A 19,221-nucleotide genomic window follows, 5' to 3' on the forward strand; every position below is an offset into this window, starting at 1 on the left:
ACATTCCTCCAAAGCAACAACACTACAATTATTTTACTTTATAAGGTTTATTGTAAATGTATTATATATATTTTTGCTAAGATTTCTCACATTTATTATTTAACTATATTAAAATTTATGTTTCGTTCTCATTTACTGAATGAGCTCTAAACAAATCCACCATGGGTGTTTTTGTCTTTAATTGTAGAACAAAAGCTCCTCCTCGGGTCTTTAAAATCCCCAAATCATCTCCAAAAATACAGAACACATGACCTCAGTACTCTCCAGCCCACTAGTGATGCAAGTCTATGCCTTCAAATACGAGTCAACGCTGATTTCACGTTCACATTCGACACACAGAATCACTAGATACAATCTTTCTCCATGGTGGTTGAACGCTTCCTCTGAGCTGTGTTTGTTTTGAGACAACTAAAGCGAGCTGTACATTAGGGTCTGGTTACTAGCAGGATCTCTTTCTCTGTTTTATTTTCACACTGCCTCTTCTGGCCTGATGACTCAATCAGAAACACTCCACATTTTATACTTAGAACATCCCGGTGGGTGTTACATTTTTAAAAAGAGACATATACATTTCATGAATCAAGCCCCAATCTCTATTAATAAGTTGTTTTGTATTTATGAGGCACTGCTCTGATCGACTGGTATTGTTAATACCACTCTCTCTGTTGACGGTTAAACAAGACAAGATTGAACACTAATTTAGAAACTTTCAGGAATCGGGTTGTAACAGGAAGAAGCACAAATATTTAAATGTTTTCAACATAAGCCAATTTAGAGTAGCCATACAAAATGTCTGCTGATGTTTAATCAGTCCATGAAAAGGAAACGAGGTGTGTGATGTGTCCTGAACACTGTCTTGACAAACACAAGTCTAAATTGAGAAATGAATCTAGCTGTTTATGCCCACGGTGCTAATGACCTTAAACATGGCGGCCAGAGGCTGCATTATGCCACCAAGATCCCCTCTTAAGTATCAGACTTCATAAAAACATTACCGTTTGGAACCCTGGTACTGACCACTGTCACGACGCCAGGACTTTCCAGTGGTCCGGCTGTGGCACGCAGTTTAGACAGTAACCCAAGCCAGAACAAAATGAGGAGCTAAAAATATCAACGGTCAACAATCTAGCTGCTGTGGGACTGAGACAGGGGCATGGGAGGGTCTTACATGGGGTTAGACAAGCTGGCACAGGGGTGAAGGGATGGACAGCTGGGGGAAGAGACTTTGTACGTTCTAGAACAGAAGACGGAGAGAAAATACGAGTAAAAATGAGCAGCGATGACATTTTTTTGAGGGTAGAATGTTAGACAAAGTCAAGACAGATAAACAGACGTGTATGGATATTGAATTCAAAAAGAAATAGCTAGAAAAACCTCCCGCTTTGTGTTTCTCTGCTTGTTATCCTCGTCTGTCTTCATACTTTTCCGCCCTTGGAGGTGATGAACTTTGCCCTCAGCTTCAAGCCTCCATCAGCAGGCAGTTCTGGGCCCGGTGCTGGCCGAGGAGCCACCATGGAGAACCTGGAGAAGCAGCTGATCTGCCCCGTCTGCCTGGAGACGTTCTCCAAACCCGTGGTCATCCTGCCCTGCCAGCACAACGTCTGCCGCAAGTGTGCCAGCGACATCTTCCAGGTGAGATTGTGTCTGTTAATTTGACAGTTTTCATGCCAGAAAACTTGAAGCAGTTATCAATATTTCAAACTGAGGTGGTGTTTCAATTCATTTAACATGAAAGGAATAACTCAAATTACAGTACAGTAAAAAAAACGGCAAAAAAATATAAAATGTTTCTCACTGCTACTCTGTGGCCCCATATTCCTGCCATCCATCCAGGAGCTCAGTGTGTTCCAGATAGAGTCTCATCGATATAATGGTTGGTTGATATTATCAGCTGATACTGGCCTATCACAGATATATTGGTATCAGCGTATATTTTGCCTGATGTGTGCTAGTATGAAACGGAACATAATGCAGAAAAACATATTTGGGGTAATGTATACTTACTAAATTTCATCGTGTGGGTGAGCTTAGGTCATTTTGGACAATAAAGTTTAGTGTTAAACTCTGAAATATCCTTCCTCTATTATGTCTGTATCTTTGACCCAAGCGTCTGATAACCACATTTGAGGAATGATTGCAAAAAATGTGTGTTTATGTATATATTCTGTGGTTATAAGATTATCGGCCGATATATATCGATATCAGAATTTCTTCACTCCCCAATATCAATAACGAAAAATCCAGTATCGGTCAGACTCTAGCTCCAAATACACATATATATAGATATTAGTTTTCGGTATCTGCAGGTTTTTTCTTGTAAGACATGAATATAAGCAGACTGTGAAAACAGATTCCCCTCCTGGGACCATAAATATTCATATATTTAGTGTCAGTTTGTCAGTAAGATGATTAAATGTTAGTTTTGTTGCCAGAAGCAAATGAAGCTGCATGAATTTGTAGTAAGGCAGCATTTTCATGACATGTTCAGATGTCACAGCCATCAGAAAGAAGGAATCTCGTGTCACAAAATGTCACCTAACGCTGGGATTAGTGTCAGCCATCAGCAACTGTGCAGTGTTGTAAAAAGTATCCAGATGTCATGTTTGAGTAAAATGAAAGATATCACACTGAAATATTACTGTGGTTAAATTTAAATGTGCCCATATGAGTAGTACTTGATTAAAAGCCTTAAAGTAGCTGATATTAAATGTACTACAAGGAACTGGTAACTGGAAATGATCTCAGTTTAACACTGATGCCTCTCAATATGAGCAGCAACATAACAAAATGAGACCACCAGAGAGAACATTGATTTTCTGTGTACTCATAAGCTCCCAAACCTGAATAGATCCACTTTTATTTTGTTTTTTAAAATACTTATTGCACCTTCTCTGCATCCAGTCAGCTAACCCTCTGTGGCAGTCCCGCGGCTCCTCCAGCGTGGCCATCAGTGGCAGTCGGTTTCGCTGTCCGTCCTGCCGTCATGAGGTCGTGCTGGACCGCCACGGAGTCTACGGGCTGCCGAGGAACCTGCTGGTGGAGAACATCATCGACCTGTACAGACAGCAGGAGTCGTCCAGGTGAGTGGGAGTGAGGTAAACTGCTGAAATCATTATAAAGAAAAACAGGCAACACCTTACTTTAACCTCCCCTATTTATCATTTATAAGCACTATACAAACATTTAATGAATGGTTTATAAAACACTATAATGTAGTTGTGAGATATAGATATTAAGTGTTTCTAAAACTTATACTGCATTATACTCTAAATTATTATAAAAAAAACGTATGTTGTTCCTCTTCCCACCTGTCGTCAGTATTCATGTCACATCTTTAAACAGGGTTAACAAGAAAAAGTCTTTATATAGACTCTGACGTCAGACTGCATGTTGTTGTAATATGAGGGACCACCACCAGAGAGCAGTATTGTCTTCCATTACTGTCTACAGACTTCTGAGTGCAGCCTTTCTCCAAAATAATGCAGCTGGCAGCAGACAATAGCTTAACATTGTAAGGCTGATAAAAACAACTTACAGGAGTCATTTCTTTATAAAGAGTGGTGACAAACTGATACCTGCTTAAAAGATTTATATGGTAGTCTAAGAGAAAGAAAATGGCATGAATGAGTAATTTACGGAGAGTTTTTTTAATTCATGGTTGTTTCCTTTCAAATTAAAACAGTTTTTAAACATTATTTTAAAAGTTTTATAACGCTCATTTTTATTCAGTTTGACAGTTTTGACAACAAACTAAACTAAAACAAATTCTCAGCATTAAAAAATATTTGTATCTATAATCATTTTACACGTGATAGGTAAAAAGCAATTTTTAGGGAATAAAAACAGAACAGCAAACAAATGATCATGAGCAGGGTTACAACTTTATGAGATTTCATGGTCACAAAATATCACAGTTTCATAATGTCTATGGTAATTCACAATTCTGAGTATTATTTGGTATCAGTTATTACTATCCTTGAAGGAATTAAAACAGATTAAATATTTTCAATAACACCAGCACAATAGAATTCAATACCATAGATAAACAAATAACCGTGGGTTTTCATCCCATGGTGCTTTTGTCCAAAGCGACTTATAGTAATTCACACATTCATACACTGATGGCGGTGGCTGCCATGCAAGGTGCCGACCAGCACATCAGGAGCCTGTACTTATGCTTTGAAAGCAGTTTATTGTTGCAACCCTGGTTATGGGATGATCAGTGAATCAAGGCAGATGTTCCTCATTTAAGCACGTTATTGCAACTTAAGCAAAAAATGTCGTTGCTGTCAACAGATCAAGAGATCAAATCGAACATCAGTTACAACCATTTTTTTTATGTTGATGCACTGGCTGTTGACTACAAGTCATAAACATAATGTGCATGCACTGAAAACATACTAAAGATGGAATATAAAATATCAAAGTTTGTAAGATATGTTAAGCAAAAATAAAGACCCCCCAAAAAAACCCAACAACAACAAAATAACACACAATAATTCAGTAAATAACAACAACAAACAACGTTAACAAATACATCAAAAAAAGCAAATGGGACATAGTGATTTTCTACAGAAGCCCTAAAGGGCCATGCATTCATACATTTTATTTCCTCCGTTTTCCCGATGATAGGCCTGAGATTATGGAGATGCCCGGGACCTCGTAGCTGGTCAGCTATGTAGTTAATAACGACATCAGGCTCACTTAGATTGCGCCGCCGATATAGCTGAAGCCTTGCTAACCTCTTTTTAGATTACGCACACTAATGTGTATATTATCTGTAATAGCAAGGCATAATGCTATTTCAGCCTGTGTCAGGCCTTGATTGAAAAGATATGTGACGCGGTGATCGATATGCTCCTGCTCCTCTGACATTGCTACACTGAATGATGTTTCCTGCAATGATTTAATATACTACACTATCGTTTTGTACGGAAGCCCTAGAGGGCCATGCATTCATACATTTTTTTCCTCCGTTTTCCCGTGATAACAAGTTAATTTCATTTGTTTTCTCGAGATCTCGAGTTATTATCTCAAAATAACAACCGTTTTCCCAAGATAACAAGATAATTTTCTTGAGATCTCGAGATAACTAAACTTTGTTTTCCCAAGATAACAATATAATTAATTCGAGATCTCGTCATTAACTACATAGCTGGTCAGCTATGTAGTTAATAACGACATCAGGCTCACTTAGATTGCGCCGCCGATATAGTAGAAGCCTTGCTAACTGTCTTTTTAGATTACGCACACTAATGTGTATATTATCTGTAATAGCAAGGCATAATGCTATTTCAGCCTGTGTCAGGCCTTGATTGAAAAGATATGTGACGCAGTGATCGATATGCTCCTGCTCCTCTGACATTGCTACGCTGAATGATGTTTCCTGCAATGATTTAATATATATATACTACACTATCGTTTTGTTTTCTCAAGATCTCGAGAAAATTATCCCGTTATCTCGGGAAAACGGCAGTTGTTATTTCGAGATAATAACTCGAGATCTCGAGAAAACAAATGAAATTAACTCGTTATCACGGGAAAACGGAGGAAATAAAATGTATGAATGCATGGCCCTTTAGGGCTTCCCTAATTTTCTATATTTTACTACTTTATGTTTGACATGGCTGTTACCATGGTGACCATTCATCTAAATAGTGTCCATTTTCAGCTGTATTGTAGCTGTGACCTTTTCCATAACAAAAAAATTATTTAATGTAATATAACATCCATCTCATCTCAGATGTTCAACTCTTATAATAATTAATAAGAACTTATAATTCACGATACCTCTTGGCTGGAACGTAGCGTACCCTCTGTGAATTTATTTATTAATTTATATGTTTGCTGAGTTGTGCCTGCAGGCAGCCGCAGAGATTCAGGCTGGCTGCAGTTTTACCAGCTTTGTGAACCTTTTTCATGATTAATAACTTCAGGCAAATGATACGTAACGCTTGAATTTGGTCCTAGCTTTGTTTATTTGCTCATCATCAATCACCTAACTGATGCTTTAAAATACATTTTGTTGTACAAAGTCTACTGCTGCTTAAAAAACTAGTACAAAAAGTAAAATGTTCCAAGTAGAAGCCTCTTCAGTTCATCTGTTTTATAATCCTACACACCTACTACAACTGCACGGTGATATTTAAGTCGTCCTCGGTGTAGATTTGTCACTTTCACTCCAAAATAGACGCTCAGTGAGTCACTGGTAAGGAGACAGCAGGACAGGACTCCCCTCATTATCCGCGTGGGCTAAAATAAATGTGATTGTTTGTTTTGTAACTTGTAGTGTCTGATCATTTTTTCATGTGTGGAAAAAATGTTCTCATTGCTTAAAAAATCATTTCTGTCAGAGACACCTACGTCAGAGGACAAAGGTCCCTTTATTGCATAAATGTTTGCTTCCGTTCAATAGGCTTTGATTTTCAGGATGCTCCATAGTCTACTGTCTAATCGAACTATTTTGAGAATCAACTAATAATTTCAGTCATATTTCAAGCAAAAATGTCAAATATTTGCTGGTTCCAGCTTCTTAAACATGAGGATTTGATGCTTTTCTTTGTCATTTATGACATTAAATGAAGAGTTTTGGGGGAGAAGCAATTTCAAGAATCTGGGAAACAGCAAAGAGCATTTTTCACATTTTTTTTGACATTTTGTAGACTAAATGATGCAGTGACAGATCTGGATGGAAAATGGCGTAAAACCACAGAGAAAATATACATTCATTATGTCCTTTGGGTGAAAATTAGCTGACTGAGTTCATGTGAGTAAGAAAACAACCGTCATCTCAGCCAAACTTTTGACGTGATTCTTCCGTCATCCACTGACGTCAACATACGTCGGTAATGACAGAAGTAAACTGAGCTGGTTTAACAATACAGACGCTGGTGCCAAGTCTTTTGGACGAGATGCCACGAATGCACATAAATCACATTAAAAATTGGCCAAGTTTTAAGGGCATTTGAAGCATATTTATTAGTGCATTATAATGATGGCTAGTAGCACAGAAGACTGTTGTGTTATTTATGCAAGAAAATCAATATTCTCCCTCTGGATTTTCAGGTAAAAAAGTGGATGTGTGAAAACAATCTTTTTTCTTTTTCTAACAATTTAAAAACATGAGTTTGTCTTCCTCACTTGAACTTTGTAGGTGCTACATGTCTGCACATGGTATTTACTGAACTTTGACATTTGGATTAAAGTCAGGATTTCAAAACAAACGTTGGAATCACACAGTTTGTACTCTGGTGTTTGTTTACGATGATATAAGTATTTTATTTCTTTATCAGCTTCTTACTACGAGTGATGGGATCCTACATGAACTATAAAGTCTGAACCGTTGACAGATTTCTGTAATTCTGCTTTTCTCTGACCTCTTCTCACTGGTTTGAGGTGGGCGGGGCTCCGTTGTAAAAAGGTGATGTCACCTACTTTTAGGCACCAATCAGAATTTAGCATAATTTGAATCTGAATTAGAAGACAGGTGGTTTCTCTTCCCCTGAGGGGCAAGTGAGTTTTTTTTTTCCTTTTCTGGTGAGCTATTTTCTAAGTCTGATCCTTATTGTTTTCTCTCCTGTGTTTGTGACTGGAGAAATGTTGAAGAAATAGGTTTTGCGAGGATAATCTTTCGAAGTTGAGAATACTTACATTTAGGTCTTTGACAACCAGTTTGCACATTATACATTTATACTCTATTTCAGGTTGGTGGACATGAAGCCAGAGCAGCAGCAGCTGATGTGTGAAGACCATGATGAGGAGAAGATCAACATCTACTGCCTGTCCTGTCAGACGCCGACCTGCTCCATGTGCAAAGTGTTCGGCAAACACAAAGACTGTGAGGTGGCACCGCTCAGCAGCGTCTACATGAGACAGAAGGTAAAGAATCACTGCGGGAGTGTTTATTGGTCCGATGTGGTGCAGTGCATTGTGGTTGTTGCAGGTTTTCTATTTTTTGAGCAAATGGGAATACCACAGCCCTTTTTCATGTTTTTTTAAGCACCAATTTTAATAATATTTGTGTTTTTCTGCTGCATAGATCGCCCAGTTTTATGAAAAGACCATCTTTCCAGCTGTGAAATATCACTTTAACATCACTCCACTCAAATCCAATTCTTTACACTTCACTGTCTAGCAAAGAAACCAAACAAAACCAAAAGATTCAGGAAGTGTACCTTATACTACTGTGTGGTAAGAGAGTGAAGTTTAGCCGGCAAGTCTTATTTTCCAACGCAGGCTTAAGCTTGTTTAAAGGTCAAAAGACCATCAGAGGGTGGATCCAATAGTTTAAACTCTAACATTTCTCCAAAAAGTGCATGTGGGTGTTGACTTCTTCTAAAAGACAATGGCCTTTATCCTTCAGCTAACACATTTCTTTCTGTTTCTATTTTTAAGCCTTTCTTGTTCCTTTTCTGTTTGGATCTTGGTATCTCTTTTCAAAACACAGCAAAACACGAACACAAGCCTAGATACAGAATGACCCACCACCCAGTGCAAAGACAGAGTATACAGGTAAAAACTGTATTCAACGACTGAAATCAGGACCTGCACACACATCGGTCAGTGGTGGAAGACGTATGAAGATCTTTTCCCGAAGGGGAGACATTTGGGGCTATTTTGCCTCTTGTCAGCAGTGCCATGCCAGCATGCATACATGATACATGATAATGATCCACTCGTAATTAATTATCTAGTTATCTCAGGACAACATTTGTTATTAGGTGATGATGATAAAAATAAGTAACTCGTTATCAACAGAGGAAATAATATATCTGACCCATGACTGTTGAGGGCTTCCGTACTACACCTTCCACGATTTAAAAAATACTCCTGCATTCAAAACCTTACTTGACTAAAAATATGTAAGTATTATTCAGGAAATGTACTTAAAGTATAAGTACTCACTATGCAGTCATAATGGGCTCTGTCTTTGTTACATTATTTAATGCAGTAGAGCTCATTCTATTCATTTTGTTTGATGCGTTGCACTTTATATGTATTTTGATACTTCATCTTTAAACTAAAGAGTAACTACAGGTGTCTAATGTATGTAGTTCAGTACAAAGAACAATATTTCTCTCAGAAATGTAGTGATGTGGAATTATAAAGAAGCATAGCAAAGAAAAACTCAAAGAACAAGTATCTCAGAATTGTACCTGAGTAAATGTACTTAGTTACTTTCCACCATTGCACCTGGTTATCTAAAGGTCAGCTGAGGTGATACCAGCTTTAATGCAGAATCAAGCCAATACATCAGAAGCATCACATGAAAAAAGTTTATTAACTCATTCGTTCACACGCTGCGGACGCACAAAGTCGCACAAAGTCACACAAAGACAAAGCGCAGCCGTGTTGTCATGCAGATGGTGGCGGCAGCAGCGTCCGGCACGTTATTGAGCAGTTGGCTTTGTTGACATTTCAGCGCCGGCCTCTGCATCTCTCACTCTGTCTCTGATTCACTCATCTGAAATTTAGATGAGGTGGACGAAAGTTGTTGATCCTCCATCTTCATGCAAAGGTTAATCTGAGAAACAGATGTCGGTGATTTAATTTGCACAGAGGTGAGAACATTTGTTACACTAATAAAACCTTAAATGACACTAAAACTGTACAAAATGTGCATGATGTCATGATACTCTAAGCAGATGCATGCTGGTGACTCATTTTGTTGGGCTTTAGGATGGTGACGGGCTTACTGACGAGTGCATTCCTCCTCAGACACTGCACAATCCACTAAATGTGTCTTTTTATTACCAGAAATTGTTAATCTGGTTCTGCACAGATACATGTATATTGATAGACAAGAATTCTGATCAATCAAAGAAGACTTTGGTCAAGCAGGACTGCTGCAGGGAGTGTCCGAAACAGTCCGAAACCCAGAGAATGACAGAGAAAAACAGCAAATCCTTTCATTTAAGAAGCAAATAATCATTGCTGCTCTGCGCTTTTTAAATTCAGATTAGTGGAAAGTCAAAACAATCTTTCAGTTTCATAGATGTTTAAAGAATATTAACCCTTCTAAGTGTAATTAAGTTAAATCATTTTCAAAAGGAATTTTGTTGTCTAAATTAATGTCGGTGATGTTGTGATTGTTTGCAGACGGAGCTGACCGACGGCATCGCCATGCTGGTTGCCAGTAACGACCACATCCAGGCAGTCATCTCCCAGATGGAACAAATCTGCCGCAACACAGAGGTTAGACACACAGACATTTAATGGCACAGTAACCGACCACATTTTTGTATTTGAATTTGTATTTCAATGCTAGATGAGTACTGTAACTCTCTCTCTGACTTCAGGAGAACGGTCAGCGGCAGAGAGAACAGCTGGCCAGCCGTTTCAACAGCCTGGTGGCCATCTTGGAGGAGCGGAAGCAGGAGCTGGTGGGCCTGATCACCAAGCAGCAGGACGATAAACTCAAGCGCCTTCGATCTCTCATTCGTCGGCAAAATGACGACCTGGAGGCTGCGGTGACGCTGGTGGAGTCGGCCATTCAGTCAATGGAGGAGCCACAAATGCCTTTGTTCATACAGGTGGGTGACGGTTTAGATCAGCCCGCTCCTGCAGGTGGAGTTACGTGATTGGACAGACAATGTCTTTTGTTGGGGTTTAAGTGGCTGTTCCAAAAACAGAAAAATCTCCAAGTGGGTGACACAAGGATTTACCTGGGCATGGTCAGTATTTTAAAGGTTGAATCCAAAAGCTTTTAGATGCTTTATCTTAAATTACCTCTGTGTCTGTATGTTTGGTGGTTGGTTTGTCAGGAGGATTACACAAAAACTACTGAACGAAACTTGTTGTAGGATTGGTCTCAGCCCAGGGTAGATAGGGTAGGGTAGTTTTTTCAACACAAGAAAGGGCATTTTTCGACATTTTCGTTAAATGGTATCTATCTCTGCTGGGCCTTGGTGGAGGTCTGCGCTCTATTGTGCAACCTTGTACAGCAAAATGACAATAATACCACTTTAAGACCAAAATTAAAGTGTATATGGATAAATGTGGGTTTTTGAAACGCAGGTAAACCCACTAAAAATAAGCATTCGACTTTTTCACATTGCTAGGAGATGAGTTTGCCTTTCATGTATCGTTCGTCGTCACGAATGCAACGGAAAAACAGAACAGTAAAAGGCAGCAGATCATACACCTCATCAGATTTCAGACAGAGGGGAGGAACTTTATTTTAATTTATTTTCCAACCGGGCGATATCATTATAGTTTAGTTTAAACTTTTAATTTAGTTTCATTAATCAATTTTTTAGGTGCTTCGTTTCCTTTTAGTTTACCGGTGTCTAAAATATATAAATGTCACGTTTCCCATTTTAACCGTATGATCAATAACATTTTATCCTCCAGCAGTAGTTTGTTCTCACCTCCTCAACTTCATTTAAAGTTTCCTTCCACCTGTCGATATTTTCCCAGCTGCGGGTTTCATTCGACAGGTTGATCCATTCTCAGTATTCCCCAGGTTATATCTGCTGCTGCCACTGATGATGAAGAGCTTTATTTGCACGGCTGCAGGCTGAGGATGGAAACAGGAGCAGTAAGCCCAGCGGGGTGGCTCCGTGTCGGGCTCTGTGTTGCCACAGTCCTCCCTGAGGAGAGCTGGATCTCTGGTCCTGCATACCTTCAGACCCCCACACATAACAAACACATGATTAATTCATATAGCTGCAGAGATAATGAAGAGCAGGCCGGTCTCTGCAGTGCTCTGTATTGATCACCCAATTGATCACATGCACATACATGAACAAACACCTGTTTTAATGGGATTGATTACATTAAATCCACTGACTTCTAAACTCATGTTTACAACAAAAACTCATTTTTAATTGAAGCGTTTAACTGAAACATATAAGCCTAATTAGAATATTGATTAGCTTTCCCATGTAGCTGTTTTCGAGGCTTTTCTACTATTAATAAACAAGAAGTCTTCTGGTGATACACTGAAAAAGCAGTCCACAGGTCTAGCATTTCCCTTCTCCCTTCTTTCTTCACATATGCAGTAGTACGCCACAAGACCTGTAAACACACTTTAATTGTAAAACTGTTAAACCCTTTAAACGTAATCTCAGGTCTGTTTAAAGGGGATGTGCAGATTGTGCATTTCACATCACATTACATTACACGTCCTGGAGCACATTTCAGTCTTTCAGATTAATTCCGACATAATCAGACAGACAGAGTGGCATCATGGTGTCATGATGAAAACAAACACCGGTGTTACATCACTGCGGTTGGAATTGATTAACTTTGAGGAATCAGAATTCACTCAAAGTTTTGTACAAAGCATCTTCGAACTTTCCAACTCTTTCGAACCGTATCTGCCCACATTATGCCTCACCTAACATCCAATTAGGGAATCATACGGCACTCTACAAACCATTTTTGTGTGTTTGTTTGTTTTGTTTCTGTCACTTGGTTTTTATGAATGGAATTATTTGTTTTTTTACATCTGCTACACCAGACTTACCTTAAATGTGAACCACAGTCACATAATACAACTATTTTAATCTTAACCACATGGATTTGAGAGTGTTTCGCCATGAATTCATCACAGCTTTCAGCGTAGTACAAACATTAAGATCGTGTCCAACACCAAGGTTAAGAAGGAACGTTGAGTCAATGAACCCTGTGACCTGTAAATCCAAGGATTTGAGCATTTGACGTCATTTGAGGGTCGATCAAACGTGACCAAAGTTAAAAAGTTAGTTACACTTGACAGCAGACAGACGGACGGTCGTCCCTGAAGAGACTGGCAGGTTGTTACTAAATCCAGCTTCCTTAACTGCTGATGCAACGTCTCTGCGTCACTCTGTCTCCTGTGAGGAAGTGTGAGCCTCAGGTGTCACTGTTTTATGTTCAGCCACAGCAGGTGTTAAAGAAGATAGAGTTGGTGGCAGCAGGCAGTAAACATCGTGAGGCCAATCTGGCAGCTGGCAGTATTTCTTAAAATCATGTTTTTATTTTACACGCTGACGTGTCTGACAAACACTTCTGACAGATGTGGTTGGCACAGACAACTGAAGCACAATGTGATTAATGCTGTCTCTTTCTGTCTGTCTGTCTTCTTCGCTGTCAGAGCGCCAACGTCATTCTGGAAAAGTAAGACGAGTGTTTGTGGTGAAGCTCTGATTCTGCATGTGGTGACTGCAGTCAAGCTTTAACCATTAATAAACTGAATGCTGAGGTCCTTAACTTGAGTGTTATTATACTTAATGCTTCTACTCCACCACATGTCAGAGGGAAATGTTGTACGTTTTACTCCATTACATTTATTTGACAGTTTAATGTACACGTTTGCCGTCATCATTACCCTACAGCAATCTTAAATACACTGCATTTTTACACAGAAGATGTTACTACATTTGGCAGCTCAGTCGCCCAAATAAAATGTTGGCAGTGTACGCTTCTGCAAACCACAGTTACGTAAAGTTTGTCAACAATTCTACAATATGTGTCACATTATGATCAGATTACATGTATGCCATTGCCAGCTGAAAGTTGCCAAGTGAGAGAGCAATGTTTGCTGCCAGTCTCAAACAACGAAACTGACTTGCTACTGTCGGAACATTATCCAGCCGTCTTTGTGGCAACAAAACCAGGTATTTTAAGCCATATTAGGATCTTTTCCTAACCCTAACCACGTGGTTTTTGAGCCTCAACCTAACCAGACCATAAGCACAGTTGTCACAACACAAAATTGAAACGTAAAGAAACACATCACCAGCACTTTGGCATCGCACCAATGAAGACGAAGCGCAGCGAGAGCACCGCAGCTCTGCCTGCTTCCTTTCGGTGCCCATGTTAACCAACTGGGTTTAGACGGTGCAGAGACAATACACACTGATAGTCTATTAGAAAACGTGTCACTGCTGTCTGTAATTGTGTTTTTACATATTTACTCTTCAGAGATCAGCAGACACACACAAGCTGCAGGTGGCAGAGAAGCCCTCCCTGCAGATCACCACACAAGTCTATGGTCATTTCAACTTTTTAACCTTTTAACTTCTCCGTTGAAGTAGAAGCAACGTGCTGCTTTAATCCTGGCTGAAAATACTTCATGAAGAAATAACTCAAAAAGCCTCGAGGATGCATCATCGCCCTGAATTACAGGGTTTGCAGGAGCTAACATGAACGACACCTGTCACATGAACTAATCAAATCATTGTGATGAGAAGTATGGTCAATAAGAAGATTTAAACATACTGATCATTCGATTGAAATAAGTGCAGCATTGTGTGTGTCTGTGTGTTGCTCACAGTCCTCAGCTCTGTGTCAGACGTTTAGTCACTTCGTATACATTATGTAGCAGATGATCCAATAAACCAAACAAATCTGCTCCGAGTGCTGACGTCACTGGCCGGCCACATGGGGATGACACAGAGATCGCCGAGTGTGTGTGTTTGGTTTGCTGATGGATCGAGCCGGTATTGACCTTTTTATTTGAAATCAACATCAATAACCTTTGAAATGGATGTTTGCCTCATTAAGTATTTATTAATGAATGTATCCATACGACACACGCTGCAGATTGCAGTCAAGTTACAGAGAATACCAGCTTGTGTCCTCCGATAGATGATTTAGAGTCATCGCATTTAAACACAACAGGCTGAAGAATTATTTTATACATCAGTTTGTTCTGTTGATAAATTAATATCAGTGTAACTGAGATCTGAATCCAGAGAGTAAAGTGTGATATGTTTACAACCGCCATGACTTGTTGATGTGCTTTGTATGAGTCAAACTCTGACTGGCTTCAAACTTTAACACTGTGGCAGCTTGACTTAAACATGTCTTATTTTGAAATCTGTGTTTACGTGTTTGTTGACAGAATGGCAGCAGCAGCCAGGGCCTCTAACACGGAGCGTCCAGAGCTCGGTTATGAGAGTATGAGCCACTTCGTCATCAACACAGACGACGTCGCCGTCATGCTGATGAACATCGACTTCTGCTCTGGTATGTACAGTCAGTCGTCCAACACAGGAGTAAAGTTTTATCATGTTGGTGACAGAATAACAAAGATGGACCCTAATAGTCCAATAATAATCATGATAATAATAAATATGCCTCATGTAACCACCTCAGTTGGCAGACACTGACCCAATCCGGCCTGATCTTAATTAATTTCAAGTGGGACGGTGTTTAATCTTCGATAGTCCAATCAATAGGACGATTTAAACACTTAAAGTGGTTGTTTCTCTTTGGTTGGAATAAATATTTTCTTAGGTCAATAAGTCAAACCAGTGTCTTAAGTGGAAAAACAAGCTTATTTAATGTACACATGTTTGTGTGTGTCTTTAGGTGTGGGAGATGATGAAGAAGAAGATCCTGACGACGGTGGAGAGTCAGAACTCGACTTCAGCTCCAGACATTAAGACCAAAACAGGTGGCCGTTGTTTTCAAAGACTCAAGTGCAGTTTTGGTCCTTTTTAAAGGTTGAAGATAATTTGATGTTCTCTGAAAGAGTAACAAAGGTGATACAAGGTGTTTGTTTCTGTTATGAATCTCCCTGTTGACCTCTATTGATGAATTGATCAAGGTGTTGCTTGGCCAAGGCTTTGTGGTTTGTTTGATTTTGGTTTAGAAAGTGTCAGACTCCTCACATTAGTCATTCAGCCTACAGGGCTCAGTCATCAGCTGGGATGTACCTGCAGCCCGACTCCTCTTGTTGTTTTTATAACAAACATTATATTAGACTTTGTAGTGTAAGTCTCTAGCATCTAGTGTGAGGGACTAGTAAAGGAAGATTTTATTTGTCAATTGAGTCCTGGATTATAGATCTGTCAAAACAACATACATTTTTTTTTATAAAAACAGACAAAAAAACACCTCAAGGTTACTGACTTACTAACCTTTTGTGGAGATTTTAAGTGCATCTCAGGGTCTTCATCAGCAGATGTAGTTTGCTCAGTTGTCATGGAGGTCAGTCACATTGTTAGGACCATCTTTGAACAGAGACAGAGGTTTCAATAAATTACTGTAAATTCAAAAGTCTGAACTGAAAGCTTATTTTAAGGTCCCTTTTGTTTCATGTAACAATAGTATCTGAATATAACTGAATACCTACATGAACTTTTGAGCTCATTGTTTAGCTGTTCAATTGACAACTTTAGTGGTTTTGTTCACTTCCATTGCATCATTTTAGTAAAAAAAAAAAGCTCACGCCACTCCCTGCTCATCACCAAATGATGAAGTTAGTGTCTAGCTGGTGAGGATGGTTACGCATGTAGCATCTAAAAGCCAGATATTTCCCTCTCCAAAAGCTGAGCTAATAGAGAGTTAAAAGTGTTCCTAGATTCATCAGGTCGATGCAAACATGACTCCAAATAAATGATAAAGTTGTCCTGTGACAATTTGACTATTTTCTAACAAGTTAGACTAAAAAGGTGATATGTCAATATTGTATTTGCAACTTGTTTCTGCTGCCTCCAAGTGGCCAAAAAGAATCAAGCAAGTTTAAAGAAACAGTCCACCCAAACATGAAAATTCAGTCATCTGTTTACCCCCGTGCAGTAGGAAGTAGATGGGGACTTCTTTTATAACAGAAAGAAAAAGAATAGCTCGAGATGTGCGCTCACGCTTTTAGCTTAGCAGCTACAGTGAAGAATTTGGCCAAAAGAAGGGTGTAAATAACGTATTTTCGAATCAATTTGGGATCTTGAACTTCCAGAGACTTGGATTATGCCGAGATGTCTCACTCCGTAGCTAAAACGGAGTGTTCATGACACAGTGTAAATAGGGATGCTGCAGCAATGCACCAAATGAAAAAAATGATGTGTTTTTTAAAAATTTAAGCATGTAAACCTATTCTACTAGGACCCCCAAATAAAACTATGAACCTGAAAATTAGCATGATATGACCTCTTTAATGACTGAATTTTCATTTTTGGGTGAACTGTTCCATTAAGTGGACAGTGTCATATGATGTGGCATACTGTATTTAAACAAAAACACATGATGCATTGTAGCTTCACTTGTAATGTCTTCATAGAGTGTCTAAGATGCAGAAGAAAGCCACTGTACTGACGTGATACCAATGTGTCAGAGCCTGTTTATAGATGTTCTTGTTGCTCTGCTGATTAACTGTAATATTTGGAAATGTGCACAGTCTGAAGTCAGCAGCAGCTCACTGTGTATCGAACAGAGGGCAAGTGTGAAATCGCCTCTAACGAGACCACTTACGTAAAGAGAGTCGCAGCCAGAGAGCAAAGGATTCCCCTCATCCACCCAGGAAGGGGACGGCATCAGTGTCTTCATGCTGACTCAGTCAAAGGCAACAACAACAACAGCATCCTCCTCCGTGCTGTATTGGTGCGGCGTGGGTACATTAGGGCGAGCAGCTGGAGAGTCACTGGTGATTGTTTGGACGTGGGATGATGGCACTGATCTCATGATATTTCATCTTTTGTTCATTACTCGAGGTCCTCGCTGCGGCTCTGAGGAGATTCAGACGGAAATAGAGGTTTACCATAATCCTCCGGAAGAAGGAATCCACACAGTGCTCAAGACGAACATGAAACAACAAAGACAACATGGGAGAAAAACATAAATAATCAAAATCATACCTTTATATGCATTATCCTTCTGTTTCCAGTCCAGATGCACGAGGACCGACTCGGACAGATTTTAGCCTCCCACTTTGTCTCCTTTTGTTCAGTGTATTGTGTGTAAATATATCCCTCTATGTAAAGCTCACAGGAAACACATACAATGGATTTAACACTGTATTCTGTGTTGTGGGAGGGAAAGTAAAAAGATTGTGTTCATGTGTGTCTTCAGGATTTAAAGCCCTTATATAGATTTCTATCACAAGGCTTCTGTAAAGACTCCAGGTTTATACTTGTGTTCACATGTTCATTAAAATAAACAGTGTGGGGATTAAAGTCAGTGAGACAGAAATGGTTTCTTTCAGTGGAGACTCATTTCTAACAGGGTAAGTTCAATTATTTTGTGGATTTATGCAGCAAATTGTATATTGAGGAGCAGAATTGTCCTTTTTTCCCCCTTATGCATAAATGCAGGAGAATGAGTATACCAGTGAGCTGGATGTTAAACTGAAGAGTGGGAGGAAAAGCTCATTACTGTGGGCTGTGCTGCAGATGACTTGCTTTTCTTTTTCTGGAGGGTTTCCTGAAGACTGCCTGATGGATTTTGGGTTGTTGTGTACGTATGACGAGAAAATAACAACCTCAAAACGACTCTGTGGTTAAGGTTTCAGAGGCCACCCTGGTTTCTCCTAAATGGGGTGTGAGATGAGGGGTATTCAGTTGGTTGCGATCTGCAACCTCACCACTAGATGCCACTAAATCCTACATACAGGACCATTAAGAAATTTAGGCATGAAGAAGAAGTTTTAGTATTTTTATGAGATCTGTTGTCGAAGAAAGTTTTTAATAAAGTATTTAAGCGTTTGAACAAAGAGGTATTTTTTCTTTTTTATGTGGAGGGAAGTCTAAACTATGAGGTATGAAGAAGGTGGGTGGAGGTCATCAGGAGACTGGGTGTGGTGGAGTTGAACTACAGTTGATTTACAAAGAAAAGTCCATACTTTTGTCCTTTTCTCCCACCCGAACAACTATTTTTTGACACTGGCATTGATTTTTAAAGATTTACTTCTTTTAGGCTGAGCTCCGAAATGTATTACTGATCTGTTTATGGGCTTTGAGGCTTGTTTCTAGGTAGAAATGTTTAGTTTTTGTGATAAGGGTTAGCTGGCTGATGGCTTTTTTGATCTTTTACAAATAAAGCACAAATATAAGCTGGAGCCACTGTTGAGTTTTCATTTTATTAAATCCAAATGTAATTCATTATTTAATTATGAAAACATTGTCATGCCCTCATGATTTTTTGTAGTGCTGTTAGACAGGCTGTGTTACAGCACGGTTCTCATTGGTGGAAGAAAAGTCTTGGGATATAGGAAAATTGGGGTTCACAGTAAAGAATTTAAAAAAGGACATGAAATATAACAAGGAATGCATAAAATAATAAATAAATGCTGAAATATAAAGAAAAACAAAGTATAAAATAAGTATTTCCTATTTTTAATTTATTACTGTACATATTTCTAAAGAGATGTATTGTTTGCATATAAATGAATATATTCTTCTGTATATTTTTTATTTTACAGATTTATTATTTTTTGTTGAACTCCTATGAGTCCATAGATTGGAAAAATATAAAGTACTCTCAGTCGCAAAGTGTTTCAGCACTTGATTTTGCATC

General features: G+C 39.1%; 1 protein-coding gene and 1 long non-coding RNA gene across 2 annotated transcripts; one reads left to right on the forward strand and one right to left on the reverse strand.

Annotated features, from left to right (window-relative positions):
* Positions 1-1,440: 1,440 nt before the first annotated feature.
* Positions 1,441-15,453, forward strand: trim54 (tripartite motif containing 54; the record flags this gene model as incomplete). The annotated part of the gene is made up of 8 exons (XM_084376710.1): positions 1,441-1,632; positions 2,902-3,080; positions 7,704-7,878; positions 10,099-10,194; positions 10,299-10,532; positions 13,079-13,101; positions 14,831-14,955; positions 15,301-15,453. 8 exons carry the CDS (start codon positions 1,441-1,443, stop codon positions 15,372-15,374), a joined length of 1,098 nt encoding a protein of 365 aa, XP_084232836.1. The 3' UTR covers positions 15,375-15,453.
* On the reverse strand, positions 9,314-17,825 carry LOC311271172. The gene is made up of 6 exons (XR_014624360.1): positions 17,565-17,825; positions 17,182-17,435; positions 15,852-15,944; positions 11,370-11,623; positions 10,110-10,178; positions 9,314-9,523 (listed from the first exon to the last, which is right to left on the reverse strand). It is a non-coding gene; the product is annotated as an uncharacterized lncRNA (long non-coding RNA).
* Between the last annotated feature and the right edge of the window lie 1,396 nt (positions 17,826-19,221).

Source organism: Pagrus pagrus (assembly GCF_965226575.1).
Source record: "Pagrus pagrus genome assembly, chromosome: 16".
NCBI lineage: Eukaryota > Metazoa > Chordata > Actinopteri > Spariformes > Sparidae > Pagrus > Pagrus pagrus.